The 24,478-nt window shown below is 45.0% G+C and overlaps 2 protein-coding genes across 3 annotated transcripts in view; one reads left to right on the top strand and one right to left on the bottom strand.

Annotated features, from left to right (window-relative positions):
• LOC119172095 (BPTI/Kunitz domain-containing protein) overlaps nt 1-14,386 on the top strand; it is a 39,754-nt gene extending 25,368 nt beyond the window's left edge. Inside the window, exons 4-6 of the mRNA XM_037423086.2 lie at nt 1,069-1,138; nt 9,937-10,016; nt 14,091-14,386. Coding sequence (XP_037278983.2) covers nt 1,069-1,138; nt 9,937-10,016; nt 14,091-14,278 — 338 coding nt within the window. The 3' untranslated portion in view covers nt 14,279-14,386. The remainder of the gene's footprint in view (nt 1-1,068; nt 1,139-9,936; nt 10,017-14,090) is intronic.
• A 440-nt stretch (nt 14,387-14,826) lies between these two features.
• LOC119171412 (kunitz-type serine protease inhibitor PPTI-like) overlaps nt 14,827-24,478 on the bottom strand; it is a 122,622-nt gene continuing 112,970 nt past the window's right edge. Inside the window, exons 1-3 of one of the 2 annotated variants that reach the window (XM_075892919.1) lie at nt 18,454-18,612; nt 16,746-16,987; nt 14,827-15,004 (exon numbers count right to left, since the gene is read on the bottom strand). In XM_075892919.1, coding sequence (XP_075749034.1) covers nt 14,939-15,004; nt 16,746-16,987; nt 18,454-18,511 — 366 coding nt within the window. In that variant the 5' untranslated portion in view covers nt 18,512-18,612 and the 3' untranslated portion in view covers nt 14,827-14,938. Of the gene's footprint in view, nt 15,005-16,745; nt 16,988-18,453; nt 18,613-24,478 lie in introns of those variants that run through there. The other variant, XM_075892917.1, reaches the window with a different exon arrangement.

The following is a 24,478-nucleotide window of genomic DNA, read 5'->3' as shown; positions in this document are numbered from 1 at the left end:
CCCCACAAAAACGTATTTATATGCGGTAGTTATTCTGACGGGCATCATTGCGATTATTTGTACTTGCAAAGGCCTTGTATGCTTGACTGAGAGTATTCCCCACATACTGCCGGTGATCAAGCGCATTGTCTGACTGAGGTATATATAGATATGGTTGTATTCGCTTGTACGGACTTGCAATATTGCGAGACTTGGAAGGGGGTGAATTCTTTCTAGAGTGCGACAACACTTCAAATCGACTTTCTTAAGATGCGTTCGTTTCAATTTTCAGTTTAAGTGCGGCGTGCATTGTACCTGCGACTTTGAGTGCGGCAGCGCAACGCCACTTTCATTAAAACACATAATCGGAATCAAGCTTGTTTCTGGTGGTTGCTCTTTTTTTTAAGTAGACGGAACGACAATGAGCAGAGGGATGTCGTAAATGAATTTACAAGTAGAAAGTAAGAAATTATCATTCCATTAGTGATGGTAGTCCACCAGGTGCAAAGTGTTGTGGACTACTTCAAGTCAGAAAAAATTTACAGTCAACATTATCTTCCCTGTCCAGAATGGAAAGTATGGGCTTCCGTTCAACTCTAAAGCGTATGATTAAAAAAACAACAGTTCACTATATCTTTCACGGAAGGAAACTCTATCAGCCTGGTGGAATTCGGAATGCGCTGTAGATAATAGACGCCGGAAAGCTGCATGGAAAAAACTCCTTGCCAACCAATGTCCTACTAATTGGAAAAATTATTCGTATGATAAAGCTACGTTTAAGAGAAAAGTATCATTAGCGAAAGTTGATTATGAAGAAAAACGTTATAGTAATCTAAGAGTAGTAATAAGAAAACTCTCTTCAGATTTCTCCGTAATCGTAAAGATATTGCAGCACCCGTAAGTATAGACGCAGCTATTTTTCCTAAAAAAAATTGAAGATATATTAGCTGAAATTGCATTAGTATTAGAGAAGATATTTACATCACAAATACAAATAAAGGTGGTAAAAACTTCATACGGGAATGATTTTGCTGAAGTAAGTATGAAGTAAGGAACATGCGCATGTCTTTCGTCTTCTGCCAAACGCAGCTCCAGGACCAGATGGTGTCGCTTTAGGAATCTTAAAAATGTTATCCGACATCTATCCTGAAGACCTTGGGTTTGTTAATCACTCACTTAGAAAAAGTTGGATGCCTCCTGACTGGAGACTTGCAAAAGTAATCGAAAAACTAAAAAATAAAATAACCGGAACTAGGAAATCTTTACGCACTCGTTCCCGTGCCTGTTTTGCCCACTCGGTGGATGAGTTGGCGCTGAGAAGGGTGCGAAAGAGGCCGAACTTGCTCTCGATGCGGTAGAAGCGCCTCACCCACCGAGTACAAATGCATGTTGCAGACAGGTAATCAAAAACACGCCGCGCCCATCTTTTTCGGGGCATGCAGAGCTAGTTGTCGCGGAAGGCAATATTGCTGACCGCCTCCTGATCTTCAAAGCTCTATCGGCCGAGATCGCCCTGAATAGCTTCGTTGGGCACGACAGCAACCTGGCACCGATGGACGGGAGCATGAGACATTCTCAAATACTCTTGACCTACGTCAACAGAATTTTAGGAACAAAGATCCTTAAAGCGGCACCCGTTCGTTTCTCGTAGTAGTGCGTAACATGTCTTACGTTTTGACCTGCAAGGTGGTGTGGAAGATTTCTCCTGTGCGTTGTTGAACGATAAAAAATTCGCAGCGTGCACGTTAACTAAAAGCCGAATTCTCCTGTCTCCAATTCCCCATTAGCAGCCATCGGCATGTACATTCAGCACTATCTGACAAGAAAGGGTTACTACATTATACTCGCTGGGCGTAACCTCCTTGGTTTTAGAAAAGTTTAGCGATCGCTGGGCCGCAGTGCCATGAATACAGTGAACTATTATATACCATGAACTCGAGGTGGTTAAAGGTGGGAAGTAGATACGAAGCGCGAGCCGTAAGAAAGTGTGCGTGTGCCACCTCTCGTTTAGTCCTTGGAATGTCCGCTGGGTGGCGGTGCTTCTATAAGAGGAATATATGATAAAGGATGCAAGATGGTGGTACTTGAGTGTTGAATATATGAACAAACGGACACACAGACGGATGCATGGACGGACGCACGGGTGGCTGCACGAACGGATGGGCGCACGAATGGACGCAGGGGTGGATGTATGGACGAATGCAGGGACAGACGCACGAACAGACGCACGCACGGACGGGTGGACGGACGCATAGACGGTCACACAGACGGACGCATGGACGGACGGAAGCAATAACGAATGAACGGACGGATGCTTCACCGCACTCTCCATCATTCACTTCGAGGATATGCTGCCACTTTTTCAAGAGCGTGATAGCTTTTCAACTTGCCTCCTCAATGCCTATTAGCGCTACCATACCAATATGTGTATACAATCTACTCATATTTTGTTGTGCACCTATGTTTTAACAAAATCTCCTCACTTCTTGAAGAAAGCTGTCCAGTATGGTTTTATATGTCTAAAGATGAGAAACAGCTAGCTTAGCAGACAAATTCAGCAAAGCTAAATAAGAACCTTGTCCTTCCCACATTGCTAAATTGATAGATGCCTATGATCAACCTCCCACAGAGTTGGCTTTATTTGCACTCGGAATCCCGAATCGGTACAGGACACATAGTAGAGTACCTCGTACTCTAAATCATTAACAACTCTTTAGGGGCGAAGCTCCTTATAGCGGCACCCGTTCCTCCCTCGTAGTCGTAGTCGTAGTAGTAGTGTGTAACCAGCCTTGCGTTTTGATTGATTTGTAGGGTTTAACGTCCCAAAACCACCATATAATAATGAGAGACGCCGTAGTGGAGGGCTCCGGAAATTTCGACCACCTGGGGTTCTCTAATGGGTACCCAAATCTGAGTACACGGGCCTACAACATTTCTGCCTCTATCAGAAAGGCAGCCGCCACAGCCGGGATTCGATCCCGCGACCTGCGGGTCAGCAGCCGAGTACCTTAGCCACTAAACCACCGTGGCGGGGCCAGTCTTGCGTTTTGACCTGCAAGGTGGTGGCGGTGGGAGATTTCTCCTGTGCGTTGTTGAACAATAAAAAATTCGTAGCGTGCGCGTTAACTAAAAGCTGAATTCTCCTGTCTCTCATTCCCTATTAGCAGCCATTGGCGTGTACAATGAGCACTATCCGACAAGAAAGCGTTGCTACGTTATACTCGCTGGGCGTAACCTCTGGTTTTAGAAAGGTTTAGCGAGTGTTGAGCCGCAGTCCTATGAATACAGTGAAGCAGTATATGCCATGAACTCAAGGTGGTAAAGGTGTAAAGTAGACACGAAGCGCAAGCCGTAAGAAAGTGTGCATGTGCCACCTCTCGTTTAGTCCTTGGAATGTCCGCTGGATGGCGGTGCTTCTATATCAGGAATATATGATGAAAAGATGCGAGATGGTGCTACTTGGAGTGTTGAATAGATGGACGAACGGACACACCGACAGATGCATAGACGGACTCACGGATGGCTGCACCGACGGATGGACGCATGGACGGACGCAGGGGCAGATCCATGGACGAACGCAGGGACGGACGCACAGAAGGACGTGCGGACGCACGAACAGACGCACGCACAGACGGGCAAAGGGACGCACGGACGGTCACACACATGGACGCATGGACGTACGGAAGCAAGAACGAATGGACGAACGGATGCTTCGGCCCACTCTCCATCATTCACTCCGTGGATATGCTGTTATTTTTTCTAAACACACAGATTTATGCTCTCCCATAGGAGGGCACTTCGTACTGTAAATTATGAACACCTTCTCCTAACCATGTTCGGTGTTCTCCAAACGTTCTAAATGACTGAGCAGTACGTCTTCTGCATAGGGTACTAATCGTTAACGTGAGCAGACGGCTGCTCATCAATGGCGTGGAGACAACAAGCTTTCCCCGCCGCGGTGGTCTGGTTGCTAAGGTACTCGGCTGCTGAACCGCAGGTCGCGGGATCGAATCCCGGCTGCGGCGGCTGTATTTCCGATGGAGGCGAAAATGCTGTAGACTTGTGTGCTCAGATTTGGGTGCACGTTAAAGAACCCCAGGTTGTCGAAATCTCCAGAGCTCTCCACTACGGCGTCTTTCATAATCATATGGTGGTTTTGGGACGTTAAACCCCACATATGAATCGAGAAAACAAGCTTTCTTGTTGAAAGAGGTATTCGCCAGAGATGCCCAATCGCACCTGTGCTCTTTGTTCCTTCTATAGATGCTCTAACCAAAGGAAAGTGGCAACGTGCCCTACTATTCAGGGCTTTCCAATGACAGCCATGGGTCAATGAGCATCATCGCTTATGCATATGACATCTCTGTGTTCGTTCGCAACCAAGCCAGTTACCACGCTTTCTTGCAGCTGATCAGAAAGTATGCCAGTTGATATCGGGTGCCTGCCAGAACAAGGGGAAAATCCAAGTCCTTCGTTTCAGTGGCTTTTTCACCGGGCGGTATTCAGTACGTGGATGCTGTAAACGTTGTCCGTGTATACTTTCAAGAAGAGAAAATCCCCGAAAGGAATTTAGAAGACACAGTAGATTAAGCCATACAGATCTTCAAGTATGCCACTGGCTTCAATTTGTCGCTTGCATTACTGCGACTGAAGTAATGAAGCCTGCACTGAAGCCTGCATTACTGCTGTTTTATATCGGGCACCTTGCGCTCATGCCAATAACGTTAGCACACATTCTATTGTTCATAACTAAATACGGTGTCACGTATAAGATGCCCAAGCATCCCGTCTTTCACATTAATTGAGAAGCATTTCGTAGCAAACTTTGGTGACTTTTACTCTATCTATCTATCTATCTATCTATCTATCTATCTATCTATCTATCTATCTATCTATCTATCTATCTATCTATCTATCTATCTATCTATCTATCCGCCTACGGCTTTTAGCTTTCCTGGCCGTTTCAATAATGACATCGATGCCAAACTTGGTATGGCATAACATGACTGTATGAAGAAGATATTCGACTAGTCATAACATGAAAACCGTGACATGTATGAAATGAATGTCATGGTTCACATCTCATGACCTTGCTGCCCATGCGGTAGTTTGGTTCACATGGCATATTGCAAAACTGGTATGGTATGGCATGATTGAATGGTGAACACAAGCGACAGACCCTAACATGAAGATCATGACATGCGTGTCATGTAAGTCATGACTACACGTCACGCACATGGTGCGCTCATGATCGTTTCGCTAGCCTCACATATACCAAATTTGCTACTACATGAAGACAATGAATGACGAAGGCATATGAGTGGTGCAAACATGATAATGACATGCTTGTAATGTAGGAACATGACTACATGCCAGGCTTATGATGCACTCGCGGCTGTTTCGCTAGCCTCACATATACGAAATTTGGTATTACGTGTCGTGAATCGGAAGCGAATACAAATACTGGGCACAAACATGATAATCATGACATTGAAGTCATGTACGGCATAACTTAGGTCCGCCTCGTAATGTTGTGCCGATATCATTACAACATATCAACCTTCCTCATTCGTGCTTTGCTTATCATTGATTTCTACGGTACGTGGGATCTGCCATTTTTTCTTCATCATGATCTTAATAAAGGGTCACTTTAACTTGAGGGTAAAGCCACTTCGCTTCTGTGTTCACCTAATTTTTTAAGTTCCATGTCGAATTCAACGCCCTCTAATGTCAGTACTCAATGTGACCAAGGACATGAAGACGCACAAAGACGCTGATATGCCAAGTAGTCTTTCATGGCAACGCTGGAGCTTACAATGTCATGCGCTGCAATGAAAAAGGGTGGTTTCAGTTCTCTAAAAGTCCCCCGAAAAATTTTCAAGTTACAACTTCTCAAGCCGACTGCCATGGGAGCTAGGGCGTATGCTCCCCTGAAAAAAAAACAACGTCGGCGGGCCCGATTCAAGTTTAAAGTCACAAATTACTTTTTATTTGCTGCCAATCTCTACTTTTTTCAAACCAGTCCTTGCGTGAGGGCTCCAGTTTTTAAAGTGTTGCTGTAGTTGGAACTTTAACTAATAAACTGGTCACGTACCATGACATACTAAAACACTAAAAGCTTCAATGAGAGGCAAACCCACTACGACAAAAACATTTCAAGAGATATCAAAAAAAATCGCCAGGCCTGCATGGACCGCGCAGCACAGTCACAGCTAAGATATGAAGAGCGACCTTTCAGAGCCTTTGTCTAAACACCCTTTGAATAAATGCAAAAATGATACTTACTGGGTACCCACTATGCCATAAATACTCGTGCTTTATGTAGTAGGCCGGCATTCGCTACGCTATCATTCGTCATTTTTCGGAGAAGCGTGCTATCCGCTGAACACTTGCAACGACTTTCATGCGAATTTTTGGGGAATTTTGTGTTTCATTCAAAGGCTGACGACAATTAAGAGTTACGCCTAAAGTGGGTATGTTCCACAGTTGATATGTGATGAACAAGTTTTTGTAATGTATTGGAGCATTGGAAGACCCATTCGTAACGCTATTCGCATTTTGTGACGCCTGGTTGATCCTTTTATGTTCTAAAACGCTTTACTACTCATATTAACACGATTCCTGTCACGACATCAAGCCTGTCTAAGGCAAGTTTGCGAACGAGGCCATGCATGTACCATCGCCACTCATTAGTAAAATACTGGACTGGCACGCAGTAGAACCGGGTTCAAATCCTACTATGTCACCACATGTCTTTGGTGTTAAATTTTTGTCTTTTGATAGTGGTTACGGGTTCAGCCTGAATTGAGGACGACGCAGTGAGTGATGGAAAGGAAAATGATAGGTGTAACCTTAAGAGACAAGAAGAGAGCAGAGTGGATCAAGGAACAAACTGGGGTTAAGGATATCGTTGTGGAAATCAAAAAGAGGAAATGGACATGGGCCGGGCATGTAGCGCGTAGGCATACAAGATAATCGCTGGTCATTAATGGTAACTGACTGGATTCCCAGATAAGGCAAGCGGGTTAGGGGGAGACAGAAAGTTAGGCGGGCAGATCAGATATGAGGTGGCTACAGCAAGCACAAGACCGAGTTGACTGGCGGAACATGGGAGAGGCATTCAGGATAACCACTGGTCATTAATGGTAATTACTGGATTCCTAGAGAAGGCAAGCGGGTTAGGGGGAGACAGAAAGTTAGGTAGGCAGATGAGATATAAGGTGGCTACAGCAAGCACAGGACCGAGTTGACTGGTGGAACATGGGAGAGGCCTTTGTCCTGCCGTGGACGTAGTCGTGATGATGATGGTGGTGGTGATGATGATGATGATTATTATGATGAGTGGTTACGAACCACGGCGGCAGCCGCAGCAGCGAACAACTACGACGCCACGCGTGACCCGTGTTGTGATCTCATAACAGCTTTCGCTGGCACATATCTTCTGGAAATACAGAGATACCCGAGTAAATATACAGAGAGTACAACTTAGGACTCGAGGAGCTATGACTGCGTGCTTTAAATAGCTCCTATTCACATGACCAACTGTACGCAGTCTAGCGGGCCCGGGAAGCAGGTGAAATGCTATGCCTCACCGCACATAATTTCCGCGTGGCTTGAGCCCGGGCCGGAAAATCCTGCAGGTTCTTTTCTATAACAGTTACTCTTCTTCCATTCATAGCAGAGGAGAGGGCCACTTGATCGGTTATACAAACAGCGTCCGGTTTGTCCAATATAACACTTCCTATAAGCCAATGTGACCCGATAAGCTACGCCCTTTCTGCTCTCGACTTGCCTGTTTGAGCATTTTGCTTTAATGTCAATTCATATTAATGTAACCCCAAACTCTCCTTTCAACTACTGCATAGACATGACATAACTTCCACTTAGCGGAAAACAGTGTCATCTATAAGAAACACCCCACCGAGTCAATGAACTTTAGATATCAATAGTTCATTGACAGTTCACTGTTTATGAATGTGCTCTAAAAATATGCTCAATTTCTAAAACCCACCACAGTGAAGATTTTGTTGGCTTGGTTTTTTTATGGAGAGTGGTCTCATTACACGTTTTAATAACCTCAACGAAGTTTGCTACATTCAATGTTGTGGAACAATACTCACATATACGAACAATATCAAAAGGATCCTGACGTCAACCAATGAATCAGTTTAGACTGATCAATTACACTTTGAAAACCTGACTAATTCATTTGGCCATCATACATTAAGCAATCAAAGATAAAATCAAGGTCAAAGTTTTATTTCAAAATTCATTTTTGTTGAATAGGAACCGCATAGGCTCTGGTAGACGCCTTCAAAAATTTATGACGTCATGCCTATTGTGGTGTTAAATTCACAGTGGCGTCGTCGCATGCATTTTCTTTTTACGCTTTTTCTCACTTGCCAAGGGTCAAATCGCGACAAGCCTTGTCGTACTGTGTAAAAGAGACTTACTAATAATAGAGAAACAGTTTTTTTTATTGTGTTTCTGTAAAAGCAGCGGGCGTGCACTGTTTCTTGGTCAATTTTCATCTTTTTGGAAGAAAAACATTTCCTAAGATACGGTGTCGACAGTTTCCACCATAACGGATGGTAGGAGGATGTCCGGAGGACGTCCTTCACGTCCTCGTCTACAGCGCTTCCAGATGTTTCTGCTTTCTTCGGGGTATTCTTAAGTTCGCTTATCCTTTCCGAGTTTCGCTCGACAAAGCCCGCTTTATTGCTAGGCTAGGGCGTCAGTCAAAATGGTCGGTCGGTGGGTCAGTCGGTCGGTTGGCCCTTAGATGCCTGACTGACAGACATGAGTCAGCTGTGCCCTCAATGACCGCACACCCCGGCAGGTTGCGCCCTGACGCCGCAGATAGCCAAGCAGCGTGAAACAAAGCTAGACCGAACAAATGTACGTCCCATGATTACGCCTCGTCTTTTACAGAGAAAAACTGCTAGATCCATTTGAATTACTCAGATAGTCATTTTCCCTTCTCACATTTCAATAAATGCAGTGCGCTTTTTTTCAGACCATACAGTATATATATATATATATATATATATATATATATATATATATATATGCAGTGACGTGAGGCGCCTTCATACAGGGACTGTGGGCTGAGGCGGAGACGCACCTGAAGTGACGTTCAACTTATTAACAAAAGCAACAAAAGATGATTAACAACTAGTTAAGAAGTTTTGAATGATTAACATGAGCATTTCTATATATGCAAAAGCTGCAGGACGTCACTATACATTCGCAATTTTTTTAGAAATATAATAATTATTGAGGTCTAACGTCCAAGAACCACCACAGGATTATGACAGACGCCGTAGTGGAGGGCTCCGGAAATGTTCACCACGAGGCATTCCTTAACGTGCACTTGAATCTAAGCGCACGGGCCTCAAGTATTTTCGTCTCCATCAAAAAAGCAACCACCGCGACTGAAATTCGATGGCGCGACCTTCGGGTCAGCAGCCCCGCAGGCTTAGCCACAGTATCTTTTTCTTCTTTTTTTTTGCAAATCCTATAAACACACGCGTCCTCTGATATATTTATCATTGAAACTTAAGGTGTTTATCGCACAGGAATTGCCACCACTAATGTTTACAACAGACCGGAATCACACGTGACAAACTTTGAAAAAAAAAACATAAACAAAACGAGCCTCAGTAAATTCAGATGTGTATGTGTATGTGTATTGCTAAACACATATGTTATATGTGTATTACTCTTATTATTACTTCTCCTAACACAAAATATGTCCACTTATTCTTGAAAAATGACATGGAGGAAAACGCACGGCGTCAAAGAGTGGCACGAAAAACGAATCGGAATAACTCTCGAGGTTCAGTTTAGCTGCGAAATAAACCGGTATGATTTCTCGCTCACTGGCAATTTGGGGAAAATCCCACCGCCTGATCAAGCAAAACACTAGCGGCATTGCTCGTCCGAGTTGGCGCGCAGACGATGCCTTGTACCACCACGTGCCGACACGTACGTCAACACGGCGCGCCCAGAAAACCGGAACATCCTTTCCTCGCAAGGTAAAAGTAGCGCGAGCTCGAGTGATCGACTTGATACTTCGAGGCGCCGGCAATCGCGAACGGTCACCGCCATCTTTCCTTGTCGAAAATGTGTCGGCTCGCGATGTTGGCAGTGTTGTTGGTAGCCGCTTTCGTTACAGGTAAGCATACCTTGGCGAGCTCGTTTCTAGGCAGTTGATTAAGTTAGTATCGGCATTTGTGTTTGCGAGCGTTACCGTGATTACTTTCGAAGTACTCCTGCAGTTAGAAAGGTTTCATGCACGTGCTGCACAATTCTATAATGCTCTGACGTGCATATTTCGCACATGTCTCAACGTGTTAGCTATAATTATTGAAGCCAGTGGCATCTTAGGAGCTGCAGTGGAGAGCGCAGACGATGTATCAAAAAGTATATTGTTTGTGAACCGCATTGGTGAATCGCTCGTCTGTGGTGTCTAATCTACGTCTAAGAAAATTAGGCAAGCGACTCTACGTCGAAAAAGGCGCATAGAAAAGTCTGCTCTGGCTCCTTTAAAATGTCGTGCTTTTCAGACAAAAAGAACAAACTGTATATAAAAGCCGATTACATGCTTTGAAAGAGGAAACTATTCGTTAGACCTCAGTTGACCTAAAGACCTTTTATTACTACCATTTACTATTTTGTTCGACAAAGCAAGCACTTTTTTCATAGTTGCATAGTTTTTATATGATTTATGCAATATGGAGTATATCTGCTTTGTCATTATTACCTTAATCTTACGGCTTGTTAGAGGAAAAAGGCTTTTTGATCACGGTAATCCCGGCACCAGGTAAGTATTAAAAAAAAGGCTTTTTCTTTGCGCTACACGAAACCTGCAAGCATAGTTGTTTTTTTTTTAACATGTATGGCCAAACAATATGCGACTTTGCCCTAAATAAACCTGACTGCATGAAGTAAACGTGACTGCCAGGCCTGACAAGGGCGAGTCTAAAAATTTAAAGGGAAGAAGGCAGATAGGTGTAACCGTGTAACCGGAAAAACTTCCGGTAGTAACGAACGAAGCTGGCAAAATTCCAATGCTTGCTTACTATTTCATGCAAACGTAACTATAGCACGACGGTCAGTGATTTGAACAATTACATTTAAATCACCGTAAACTTCAGGTCGCTGAATAGGTGTCAAGATTTCCTGCTACATTTTTATGTTTTGTTTTGTTCGGTGGTTCCCTGTTATCTCCCATGCTTTGCATCTTTCTGTTAACAATATTTGCAGGCCTAAATAGATCTGTTACATTGACATAAGTATCAAGTTGCATGCATTGTACACAAAGACATGCAACGTTTCATTGCAGTTTTTTTCTTCGCTAACGTTTCTCCAACTGCTTACTGGAAATGCAAAGTAGCCCCCAGCAATAGCTGTCCAAGTGAAGCGGTTTCTCGTACATAGTGGTTGCAGCATTGGGGTCGTTGAACAAAAAGCCCGCAGACCTCTGCTGTAATATGTTACGGCCACAAGTCTTCAGGGTTCTACTTTGCGTGGTTGTTTTTCCTTTTCTAACGCATTGGCCCTAAATCCTTTTCCTACTCCTCTTCGTTGCGGATTAGACCAGGTTTGCTCTTAATATACAGCTTCATTCGTTTCTTAGGAGCGCATGAGAGAGAGAACTTCAACTAAAATGCCTGCAGAGTCGATAAGGCTCCCTCCGAGCAGGGAAGACAAGCTTTCATCGGGAAGTGGCCTTTATGTCAGCCTCGTGCGTTCTGCTCCTCGAGGTATTGCTCCCTCGCTCCTTCTGCGGGTCTGAGAGAGCCGCAGCCCCCTATCCTCGGTATCGCTCGGTAGCGGCCTCTCTAGAGCTGTCGAGACCTAGTGGACGGCCTTGAGTTGTGTCTCTTGAGCGTAGATCATCGTTGCAGCCTCACGCTGTGGCGGGATTTTCGTTTTCTCACTGACTTCTCTCAGATATAACCTAAAATAGCGAAGGATGTGAGCCGTGGTAGCTTTCTCCTTTGCATCCTGTCACACGCGTCAGTCGCGTACGCACTCGGACACACGTGCATCCATAGCACTGGGGTGAGTAGGAGCACGTGTCAGGGAAAACCTTTGTTGTTGTTGTTGTTGTTGTTGTTGTTGTTGTTGTTGTTGTTGTTGTTGTTGTTGTTGTTGTTGTTGTTGTTGTTGTTGTTGTTGTTGTTGTTGTTGTTGTTGTTGTTGTTGTTGTTGTTGCTGCTGCTGCTGCTGCTGTTGTTGTTGTTGTTGTTGTTGTTGTTGTTGTTGTTGTTGTTGTTGTTGTTGTTGTTGTTGTTGTTGTTGTTGTTGTTGTTGTTGTTGTTGTTGTTGTTGTTGTTGTTGTTGTTGTTGTTGTTGTTGTTGTTGTTGTTGTTGTTGTTGTCGTCGTCGTCGTCGTCGTCGTTGCTGCTGCTTCTGTCGAGTGGAAGGTGTACAACTAACTCAGGATCCTTAGGATCTATAGCAGGTGGTCGATGACAAGCTGCAAATGGTGTTGTAAGATGAGGCACCTTGAATTAACGAACAAATTTAGTTCTTGCATAAACACCGTGATTTTTATTTAAAGCGATTTCAACCGCATATTAAGAGAAGTGACATTACCTGTCAGTTATCGCACACGAGCAGAAATTACCGTCTTACTTTAGAATTCTTCAAAATGTAAATAATTTACGCTATAAGTTACAGCTGACGAAAAAAAGTAATGACATAACATTAATATTATTTTGAAAAGCAATTAGACTACTTGGGAATTAAATTGACATTAAGTTACCTTAAGCTACCTTATTTCAAGGTTCGAGCTCAGGGACTACCCGCTTTTCCGTAGTCCTGCCTGGTTTCCACGCTTGTCGTTCAGCACTCAGATCAACCTGTCCTAGTTATTTTTCTCCCTTTTAAAGACGATAGTCTTTCTTGGGGACCTTCGGTGCAAAAATTTTGGTCTGTCTGTCGGTAGACTTGTTTGTCCACCGAAATAATACTCGATACGGCCGAAATCCAGCCCCATCTGCAGCGCCCACCAATATTGCTCAAGTTTCAGGGTTCATACTTGTGCAATTGCCGATTAAAAAGCAATTATTGCGCATATTTGAAGCACAATAACAACACGTCAATATTCTGTACGTATCTCTTTATACTGTAAAAAACATACATAAGTATTTCTAAGGACCGTAGCGTTTGTCACGTTGCGCTGACAATGCAACGCTTGCACGAAAAAACAAGCGTTTCCAATGCTTTGCTAAGACGACACGATAGTGGCACCTACACATCGCCTTGCGTTCTACACCTTATCGCTTCTGAGACGGGAGCACACGCCGCGCGCTTCATTTTTCAAGATAACTGCTAGATAGCGCTCATGTTTATGTGTGACGGGCCTAGGTGCGCTCGTTCGCTTCCGCTGCACGCTCGAGGCACTCTAACACAGCGCCTCCAAAATACCAGTCACCGATTCTCTTGCGATTAGATTAGATTTGTGGAGTTTAACGTCCCAAAACCGCCATATGATTATGAGAGACGCCGTAGTGGAGGGCTCCGGAAATTTTGACCACTTGGGGTTTCTTAACGTGCACCCAAATCTGAGTACACGGGCCTACAACAATTCCGCCTTCATCGGAAATGCAGCCGCCGCAGCCGGGATTTGAGCCCGCGACCTGCGGGTCAGTAGCCGAGTACCTTAGCCACTAGACCACCATGGCGGAGCCCGATTCTCTTGCGCAGAACACTAAATAAGCGTTTTGTTCATTCACTCGATACGCAAGACTATTGTCTTTCGACGACATCTGCAGTGAAATATGTAGATACATAGACATTTTTTTCTTGTCAATGTTTTATGTCACAAAGAAAGTGGGCATGCTATATTTGCACCAAAAGTGACGTAGAAACTAATTACTAATTTTCTTGAAATTTCTCCCCAGAAGTAATTCATTACGGTGCTAACTGATCAGTCCGCAAAAGGAATTCATTTATTACCAATTACAGATTAATTTGACTTATATAACTTATTTCCTACCTAGACTGCACGTGAGATGAGGTAGTGGTCACAGTCAGCACAACGAATAGCAAATGTTTTTTGCAAACTTCGGCATACAAGCCTGTTTCTCCCACTCCAGCCTCCAGCGCCCAGCGTGGGCCCCAGCAGTGCTTCTTCCCACCTGACCGTGGACCCTGCCGTGCCTTCGTCCCATCCTTCTACTTCGACAGTTCATCCAGAACCTGTCGCGACTTCGTCTATGGCGGGTGCCAGGGCAATGCGAACCGTTTCAAAACTCGTAGACAATGCCTTCTTTCCTGCAGCTGAGATGACTTATCTTGCGTTCCAAACGCTGCAGAAGTCGTGATGTACGCTATATCTGCCGTCACGCTCTTTGTGTTTACATCATAAATTAATAAATGCACTGTTCTTTCACCTCCTTTCTCGAATGGAGACCCACTAAACAGGACACGTGGTCGCGGCCTCTTACGCATTCGTCTAAAACGACTTGATGGCGGAAGCCATCTTTTCTGCTGCATTAATGCACTCCAGGGGAGAGGGGGAGGCATCAGCCTATTGATGGTTTTTACACTGCCTCGAGGATAGCACTGCCAAAGAGACGAAGTCATCTGATGACGCCATCTCGTGATTTTACATTTTGCTGTCACGTCATAATGAGGTCATAGGCCCTGGCGTATCGTGGTGACATGGTGACGTCACGATTGCAGATTACATCATTCGTAATAACGTAATCACCAGGTGTGTGTGTGTGTGTGTGTGTGTGTGTGTGTGTGTGTGTGTGTGTGTGTGTGTGTGTGTGTGTGTGTGTGCGCGCGCGCGCGCGCGCGTCCTTCCCAAGCAAGAACAACATCATGTAGGGCCAACGCTCACTCTTTATTTAAAACCTAATACCTCCCGCAACACAAACACCTAACTTTAAAACAACAAGTCAAGAGCATGTTCAAGCTGGATGTCATTCTCCGTGCCCTATTCTCGCTTGAATCTGGCCTGCGGACCAGCCTGGCCTCCGGACCTTCCTCCTACTTCAGGAACCTGGGTGCATAATGCAAAAGATGAAGGGCGTGTTATGCACGTCCACTGTATTCCGCGTATGCCATTATGTGCGTAAATTTTATAGTTATGTACAAGCATTGTGCTATACTGCCACTATAACTGCTAACGTTCAAGTGACATCGCAAACCAGGAAAGTTGGTAAGCTTAGCGCATCCAGCCTAGAAGCAACTATTCCACGATTATTATTCACCCGCCTATACTGCCGCTGGTCTTAATACTTCTGGCATGCAGCAAACAAATACTAATCAGTACCTGGAGCCATCTTTAGATAGATTTTTCCTCTCATCTGGGAGAAGCGCCTCGCCTAATGCCATGTAGTTTAATCATTAAAAAAGGCGGTATTGTTGACATACAAACAGTCCAAGATTTATTTTATTCCGAACGAGACTTAGGAATCGTATGTGGCGGTGCAGCATTTGCATGATCCACTTGTGACCTCACTCCAGAGATTTTCGGAAGTTGTATAGTTATGCCTATTTAATACGGCTCGCCGCTCTCGAAGTAGTTCAAACGCTCGGAGCTTGCACGACATCTGTATACGGTTCGCGTTATATTAGTTGCTAGCAGGTCTAGGTAAAGAGCTTCCAGTTACAGCTACGTTGTTATCTAAACCCTTTACTTATGATGCTCCATGCTAACAATCATCTCCCCCTACTCTCATCTCTCCCCCTCAATGCTAACAAACTTGAATATATATAATATCGTATTTTATCGGACACAACGTATTAGCTTGGATTTTCGATGAGAGTGGCTCTCTCCGATATTCATCCGCCTGTACATTTAACACATGCAGTACACCAAACGTAAAATACCAAGTTAAGTTTAAGCTTAGTTAGTTCTAAATAAAAGTTTCTGGTTTTTAACGTCGCAAAACGACGATATGATTATGAGAGACGCCTTAGTGGAGGGCTTCAAAAATTTACCACCGGGTTTTTTTTTTTTTCACGTGTACACAGGCCCAGAACATTTTCGTCTTTTTTCGTAAATGCGCTCGTTGAGGCCGGGATTCAATCCCGCGACCTGCGAGTGCAAAGTCAAACACCATAACCACTATAGACAAACATAATGAGTTTAGTTAGTTAATTAGTTAGTTCTTTGATTAGTTAGTTAGGTATTTGATTAGTTAGTTAGTTAGTTAGTTATTTGATTAGTTAGTTAGTTAGTTAGTTATTTGATTAGTTAGTTATTTGCTTAGTTGTTGAGTTATTTAATTAGTTAGTCGGCCAGTCAGTGGATTAGTCATTTAGTTAGTTAGTTAATTAGTTAATCCGCCAGTTAGTTAGTTAGTTAGTTAGTTAGTTAGTTAGTTAGTTAGTTAGTTAGTTAGTTAGTTAGTTAGTTAGTTAGTTAGTTAGTTAGTTAGTTAGTTAGTTAGTTAGTTAGTTAGTTAGTTAGTTAGTTAGTTAGTTAGTTAAAGCGGCCTTATCCTTCTAAATGTTATAAATCCTTCTCAAAAAAGCCAACCAAATCTTTTGATCATTGGCATCACGCCATGTTTTTCCACTGACCAAGTACCATTACCTTTCCTCTAACAATGTTTTTTGTGAAACTGATGCTTAATTATGTGCAAGACGTCAGCCACTTCACAACATGAAATGCACAGTTACGCAACGTCATTTCATTTGTGCTATCCGTCAAAATCCAGCATATGCCAAGAAGCGACACTGTAGCTAGCAGTCGTGAAAATTTGCCAACTAAACGAAAATCCAGCCGGACTCACCTCGAACGTGCAGCGCCTCATACACTCGTCGTAGGTCCTAAACGCGTTAACTTTCTTTCCCCCGCAGCCGCCGTAGAGATACGGCTTGCAAAGCAAGTACGTTGTGTCGTAGAACCAGCGTGGCACATAATCCTTGCAACGACGGGAGTTTGGCTTCAGCCAGCATTCGTTCTTGACCATCTGATCTGTCGGGTTGTCCTGCTCGTCCTCGTCTCTTTTGTCCTTCTTCGCCTCGGCTGCTTCTGCAATGCACATATGTTGTCTAATGATCTACTGTTACTTTTCCGCAAGGATGAGCTGCTTTAAAAAAAATGCTCTGCATGATTCCATTCGTGACTGTGTGCTTCTAAGAGAACACGACGAATAAGTGCGACGATTTAAATGTGCATGAATGCTACGCATTCCTGCAGCTTTAAAAATTCCCCTACTTTTGTTGTTGTAGCGACTGCGTCGCTCTGTATTCGTTACGATTCAAATCATCACAAACTTTTGTTATGAGGCGCTAGCATTTATGAACGCTGCTCGAGCATGAATACCCTTTTTCTGCGACTCCGTGGCGAAGCGACTGATGCGATTGGCATTGAAAAACGTCAAGATATTTGAGTGGTTATAGATGGCACTGGGATTTTTATAACCACACTAGCCACACATTTGGAGAGTGGCAACTTTTTTGGCGACTTTTTGCTCGTCGTTTGGCGAATTTCACTCGAAAGTCAGTGGCGACCCCGCCCAAGAACACCAAACTCAGCTGTAGTGGTTGACTGCGTTATAAAGCACAGCTGAAGGTAATGAATAGAATAAAAGCGTGGTGTTTGGGGTGTGGTGCACAGGGCATCTAATTAATTAAAGGTAAGGAGAATGTGTGACAAGTTTAAAAGTGGGTAGAACTTAAACGCTTTACAAAGCGACAATGTGCATGGGCGGTTTATAAATGCGCATAGTTTTTTGTCTTTACTATACGTTGCCATAATAAAAAGTCCATAGTTCTCTGACTGTCCTTCGCCGGGATGAGGCTAGCCGAGGCCGTTTCAAGTCGTTTTGGCTCCCTGCTTTTTGTGTGCTGTTTGGCCTTCGCAGTGTCGATTTCAATTATATATTGATTCAGTTTTTTTTAAGGTAGTCACTGTAGAGCAGTTTCGATTTAAGACAACACAGGAGCAAACATCGGTGCATGGCTGAACAGACCCGATCGGCAGATATAAACTACGGTCGGTTGCATCCTAATAATGTGAGCTCCACCCACAGCGGTCACCTTCCCACGACGCCTCGAGAGGGCGGCACCTTTGCCACATTTCAAGCATATGACTAGGCCGTATAAGCACGGGTTCGTTTCGATAGTCTTAGGTCGAAAAAACTTTACTCGTTGGCAAATTTTATCTGAAATTTCGGCTTCACGGCTCAGCCAAACGTAACAATTTAACAAGAAACGGCGAACATTTATTAATTTTATGCATAGTGTTTGCATTATTAGTGAAAAAGTGCTTATAGTGAGAACCGAAATCGTCAATAGCTTTGTTACACAAGTGAATGACAGGCCCACTGTAGTATTGGGGGCGGAGTGGTTATTTATTCGTAGGTTGTAACCCACTATTCATAGTATAATCTCCGAGCAAAAGCAGTTACAGCAGATCACTACATGCCGACAATTTAAACGCTGTAAAATAAAGGTCACGAGGTAAATTCCAGCTAAGGGAGCGACGCGACTTACCTGTCAGTGCCAAGCATACGATTAAGGCCACCAAAAACAAGTGCCGCACACTATACATTTCGAGTAGCTTTCAATCCTCAAAGTGCCACAGGTTGCCGCAGGCTACTTCATCAACACCTGAAAGCAGGCAGCCTGCTCGTTTACAGAAGCATGCGACGATAACTGCGAGACGAGAGTGACGGCGAGCTCTGGCTACGCGTCAGATGGAAAACGAAGAGCCGTCATGTACTCCGTGAGCACGAGGAAGAGGAAAAATAAGAGAAAAATAAATCACTAAATAGACGTAATGGAAAAAAATTCCGCGCGAGCCCTCACCAAGACTCGCAGGATGCCTTACACGAAAGGTCTTATAGTGCCCGAGCAAACCTACCAACGCCGCCTTTTGTGTGATGGACCATACAACCTGCAAATGCCCCGAATAGCGTGTGAGTGACACAACAAAGACGGGAAGAGAGGTGCGCAGGAATAAGACTGAATGAAAAAGGAGGAGAGACATTTTTTTGTGTGTTTGTGGGCTAGAATATAACGGGGGAATATTTGCAGAGTTAAAATATAACTATAAAGAAACGTGAACCGAACAGAGGATGGGAAAAAAAAAGCCAGCGTTGCTTTTGATGGAAAGATAAAATGAGCCCCCTCCTCCCCCCGCCCCCTCTTTTCTAGCAGCTAGGCCTGAAACACTTTCCAGCTGCTCACCACTTGAATAGTGGCCCCGCAGCTGAATTTCACGGAGATCTCTACGTCAGAGTCAGAATGAGAGAGTGTGTAACTAAATAAATAAACACACAGACAAGCCAAGGAGCGATGTCTTTCTTTTTGTTACCAGGCACCAATTATATATGGCGTCGGAAGCAACAACAACAACAATAATCGGGAGAGAAGGAACCAACAGCCGTTCGACACACCATCTCTCTCTTGCTCCCACTGAACAACGCGCTTTAGTCGGCGTAACAGAAGAGTGTGTCGCTTAGAACTAGAGTTGTGACCTCGCCGCTGCCGGCAGGATAAAGCTGGAAGCTGCGTCTCATATTTATGTGCACCCGTGCGACAGGCATCCGTTTGTGTCACTGATTGTTTCGTTAATTACTTCAGGAGATCGTTGATTGATCTGTGGGGTTTAACGTCCCAAAACCAACATATGATTATGAGAGACGCCGTAGTGGAGGGCTCCGAAAATTTCGACCACTTGAGCTTTTGTTACGGGCACCCAAATCTGAGCACACGGGCCTACAGCATTTTCGCCTCCATCGAAAATGCAGCCGCCGCAGCCGAGACTCGACACCGCGACCTGCGGGTCAGCAGTCGAGTACCATAGCCACAAGATCACCGTGGCGGGTCAATTACTTAAAGATGGACGAGAAGACATTCTCCTCTGGAGATTTCGCCGAACTAACGGCGGAAGGTATCAGCATGTCCGTGGTAACAACGCTACGCTTTTTTGTATAAAGATGTAGCTCCAGGCGCATGCATGCAGAAACAAGCAACGGTGACCCCCGTAACATGCCTCGTTTAAGAAACGGAGTATAAGCGCCGAGGTCTGAATAGGCAATGGCACATCATGAATGCCCAGGGGCCCTATACGTGGTACTGAATGATGGGAAGAGGAACAAGACTGAGATAATCCCCAGAGCAGTCTTCAAACAGCTCGTGTGTTTCACCATTCACGTTAATAGAAGCCTCTGCTAGCGACTTTTGAGAGGCATTGATCGAGTAGGTCAAATAGTTGATGAGACTTCAGCCAACAAATACATAGCGAACTCTGATATTTCTATTAAAACACATCAAAGGGAAATACTAACCACCAAACACAGCATAAACCAGTTCAAATAAGGACGGACATTTGAGGCTCTAACGCACCCACAAAACGAAAGGAACCTGCGTCGGGAATACATAATGGAGTTCGAGAAAACATGGTTGAAGGCGTTGTCTCGCAAGAGCAACGAAGAAAATGTCACACACACACACACACACACACACACACACACACACACACACACACACACACACACACACACACACACACACACACACACACACACACACCGATGCGGTGAAATACTAGGTGTCGTTACAAATGCAAACCTATAAGGCATGCCGGCGTCTGTGTAGGCTAAATGAGCAATGACTATGGAAAAATTTACTGGCGCTCTTGTTGTCACAACTTCCGACAAGACATCATTTCCCATCACGTAATCGTAAGTAGTTCGCAAAAGGCGCAAAACTGGAGTAACCAGTCACAACTTCACCTGGCTAATTGCAAGCACGTTCAAGCAATGAACATCATCTGTATACAGGTACCGAAGTTCCTGATTAAAAGAAACGAGAGGCACACACCGCAGCTCTCACGGACACCGGGCAATCACGCATGAACAATGTCATGCTGATTGTATCGAAGAAACGGTTCCTGTATCAGGTTAACGAACACACTTCAACCAAATCAATCGATGAAGAATCCATTTCTTTAGTTTTCGATTAATTGTCCTTCGCGTCGCATTATGCTGTATTCATTGTTAGCTCACATGGCAAACGGATCCCATCAAAAACACGAAGGTCCCGTATTCCAGTACCATAACAGGATGAACTTAAGAAGCTTTACTTTTAATGAGAACTGTATGAAATTTCTCTCTATATGTATAAACAGGTACATGGAAGCATTTTTTTTAATTTATGCCGTGTGGTGATTTGTAAAAACATTTTTTTTTCAAAAGTCAGTCTATATTCTCAATTACACTTTTGGTCTGCAGAGAATAGCATTTATACAGAGGACTGTGAAGAATTTCAAAAGAAGACAAAGGTCTGAAAAGAAGGACGATGATCCAACAACCAGTGGCACTGGAGCCAAAGTTTCGGCAAGGCTAACTGACAAACTCATGTCATCTTCTCAATGTGGTTTTAATTATCAAATTTATCTTTTTTGAATGCTAATGGCGGAGGGTAGTAAGAGAGGACTATGTGGGCTATGTTATTTTAACCTTTCAAGATATCGGTTACTGACTCTGAAAACGTGCGGTGCACGCCTGTGCTAGGAGCAGACTGCAGGCGCTGTCAATTTTAAACACGACGACAATGGTCGGAAATTTCTTTGTATCCTAGTCAGCTCTTGACAGCTGCATTATGGCTGAAAACTTCTTTCTTGTGTCCAGGACGATGTGAGGCTTATATTTCTAACCATTCTTTTTTTTTTTTTGTTGAGGGCGTGTCACAATCTGGCGGTTACCTGCGTCTTCACAATAGGGCGGAGGAGGACGGATTGCTTGTGTGAAAAAGGAAAGCAAACAAGCGACTCACCAAAGTGGCGTCTTGAATCAAGAAGCTGTTTTTCTAATGGGTTCTTTGTAATGCAGCAAAGGGGAAGAAAGATGGTCAAAAAGCAGCAACTATCATCCAACATGGTGCGACAAAAAATTCACACCATCTTCCTAAAGGGAATCCTGATGGGATGCGAAGCAGCAGCGTTGCGCACAAATGGCGCCACGGGTTGAACGGCGCTAACGCGGGTACTGCAGTGAGCGATTGAAGATTCGTTTGAAGCCATGGCTTGCGTAAGTTTCAATCATATGTTTCAACGCGTACGTTAGGCGCGTGTCAGGTTCATTAGCGAGATTTAGAATAGCGCACCGCGAGCCCTTGCGGTGCAGTCGCTGCCACTGCGCATGCGTCGTAACGCGAGTGGGCGTTCGCGTTCGCGGCCCGCGTGCAGGAAATCGGAAGTAGCGTGCGGCGATCGCGGCCCGCATGTGGCCCGCAAACATTGGATTCGAGGCTAAGGTGTCACTGCGATCGTGCGTTGCGGTTTGCAGCAGGGCAAACGCTATTCTAAATCTCGTATGGCGCCCGCTACGCCCGCAACGCCCGCAGCGCTTGCAAACGGTATTCTGAAACTCCTTTTTGCGCGTGAACCAAGGAGTTCGCGGTGCAGCAAGTGGTGGTCGCGGAGCGAGCCTCAGTAGCGGCAAGTATTGCGGGCAACCAACGAGGCAGCAGCTGCGGGCGCGGCGAGGAAGAGTGACGTCAGTGCGCACTGAGAGGGGAGCATCTCATAATTGATTGATAGATATGTGGGTTCAACATCTCAAAACCACGATATGACTATGAGAGACGCCGTAATGGAGGGCTGCGGAAATTTCGACCACCTCGGGTCCTTTAACGTGCACCCGAATCTGGGGCGTCTCTCATAATCATATGGTGGTTTTGGGACGTTAAACCCCACATATCAAAACCCAAATCTGAGCACACAGGCCTACAACGTTTCCGCCTCCATCGGAAATGCAGCCGCCACAGCCGGGATTCGATCCCGCGACCTGCGCGTTAGCAGCCGAGTACCTTAGCCACTAGACCACCACGGTGAGGCGGGGAGCGTGACATCAACGTGCAGCTCGGCGTGACTTACTTGGCACCGCTCCAACACCTGCGGTGAGGGGAGCGTGTTGCGGTGCGTTTGCACAGACAGACGAAAGGATAGCGTTAGTCAGGCTAATAAAAGAGCTGCTTCGCATCTAAAAGAAGAGGGGAGCTGAATTTGTACTTTTCCTGTTTCCTAACTTAATAGATACTAGGATACTAGGCACTAACAGATACTAGCCACGTGAAGATGTAGCGCCCGGAACAGTGCAAGGAACTCCATAGATCTCGTGTTTTTGACGAACGCGTTTTGACGAGACGTGGTCAGCTTGGCTGCATAACGACGACAAAGGTTTTTTTTTTGTTAGTGGACTTACGTACTACAGTCAATCGACTTCGTAAGCGGAGTGACAGATGCGTTCTACGTTCCACCGCTCAGTGTACCTAAGTGCAAATTAACTGTCAGGATAATTCGAAAAAATCAAATAAGGGATGTCACCACAAGCGCATTTCTTGTGAGCAGCTGAGATCATTGCGGCATCTCGAGGAGCAGATCTTGTGCATACAGGCAGACGTACAAACATATTCACAAAGATTCGTCAAGGTTATTTAAGCCCCCCACCGCTGAAAAAATTTCTCCTTACACGGTTTTCCTGAGTGGAACACTGGTTTCAGTCTCTGTTATTTTTTCTCGTTTTCTTTGGTGCTAGTGGAAGACGCCGCTCTTCTGCCTGCGGAAATGGACGTAGAATCACCAGGGCCTCCGCCCATACGTCCCGCGTCGTCTGTGGCCACTCTAAGAAAGCGCTCCGGCCACCCAAGTGACGTCGACAGTGAGGACACGCTCATGTACTCTACGGCCAGTGATGAGAGCACCGATGAAAGTGACTTTGTGCCCGTGGCAAGACACAAGGCGAAGAGGAGGCTGCTTACGACATCTCCTTCCCAAAGTAAGGCCACCACGAATATTCAAGAGCCACCGGTTCACACTATTTTGTTTGTCCCGCTGAATGCCGCTGACAGCATGAACCGACTTAATCGCCAGGTCACGTCTATGTCACTTGAGGCGCTCGTTCCGGGACAAATAACAGACGTGAGAATCAATGGCCGCAAGAACGTTCTGGCGATAGACGTTACGCAACGTACTGCTCTCGACGTATTGACCAAGGTGAATGTGCTCGGGAACATCAACGTACGTTCTTTCATACCAGATGGCAAGGATTCTAGGGCAGGCGTTATCTACGACGTCGACACTTCTATCAGCGATATTGATTTTCCCACTCTAATCAAACCAGTGACGGAAGCTACTATAATCTTGCAAGCCCGCCTTCTCGGGAACTCACGATGCGTGAAACTAGTTTTTAAGGGTGACAGCCTCCCAACCCAAGTAAGAGTTGGTCATTTTCGACACACAGTACGGCCGTTCGTGCCGAAACCTCTTCAGTGTCGGAAGTGCTGTAAAATAGGACACGTGAGTGCTGTTTGCACAAGTTCTGCTGTGTGCTCCCGAGGCTCGGAGTCGCACAACACGGAAGCCTGCCAGGCAGAACATCGCAAATGCGGCGATTGCCAAGGTCCTCACGAGGCGTCATCAAAGCAGTGCCCAAATGTGAAGAAGGAAATGCAAGTGCTGAGGCAGATGGCCAGAGATGGTTCTACCCACAGGGAGGCTGCTGCCAAAGTG

Source organism: Rhipicephalus microplus, chromosome 4 (genome assembly GCF_043290135.1).
Source record: "Rhipicephalus microplus isolate Deutch F79 chromosome 4, USDA_Rmic, whole genome shotgun sequence".
In the NCBI taxonomy this organism is placed as follows: Eukaryota; Metazoa; Arthropoda; class Arachnida; order Ixodida; family Ixodidae; genus Rhipicephalus; species Rhipicephalus microplus.
Note: the sequence above shows the minus strand (reverse complement) of the source record. Positions and strands in the feature narration are given on the sequence as shown.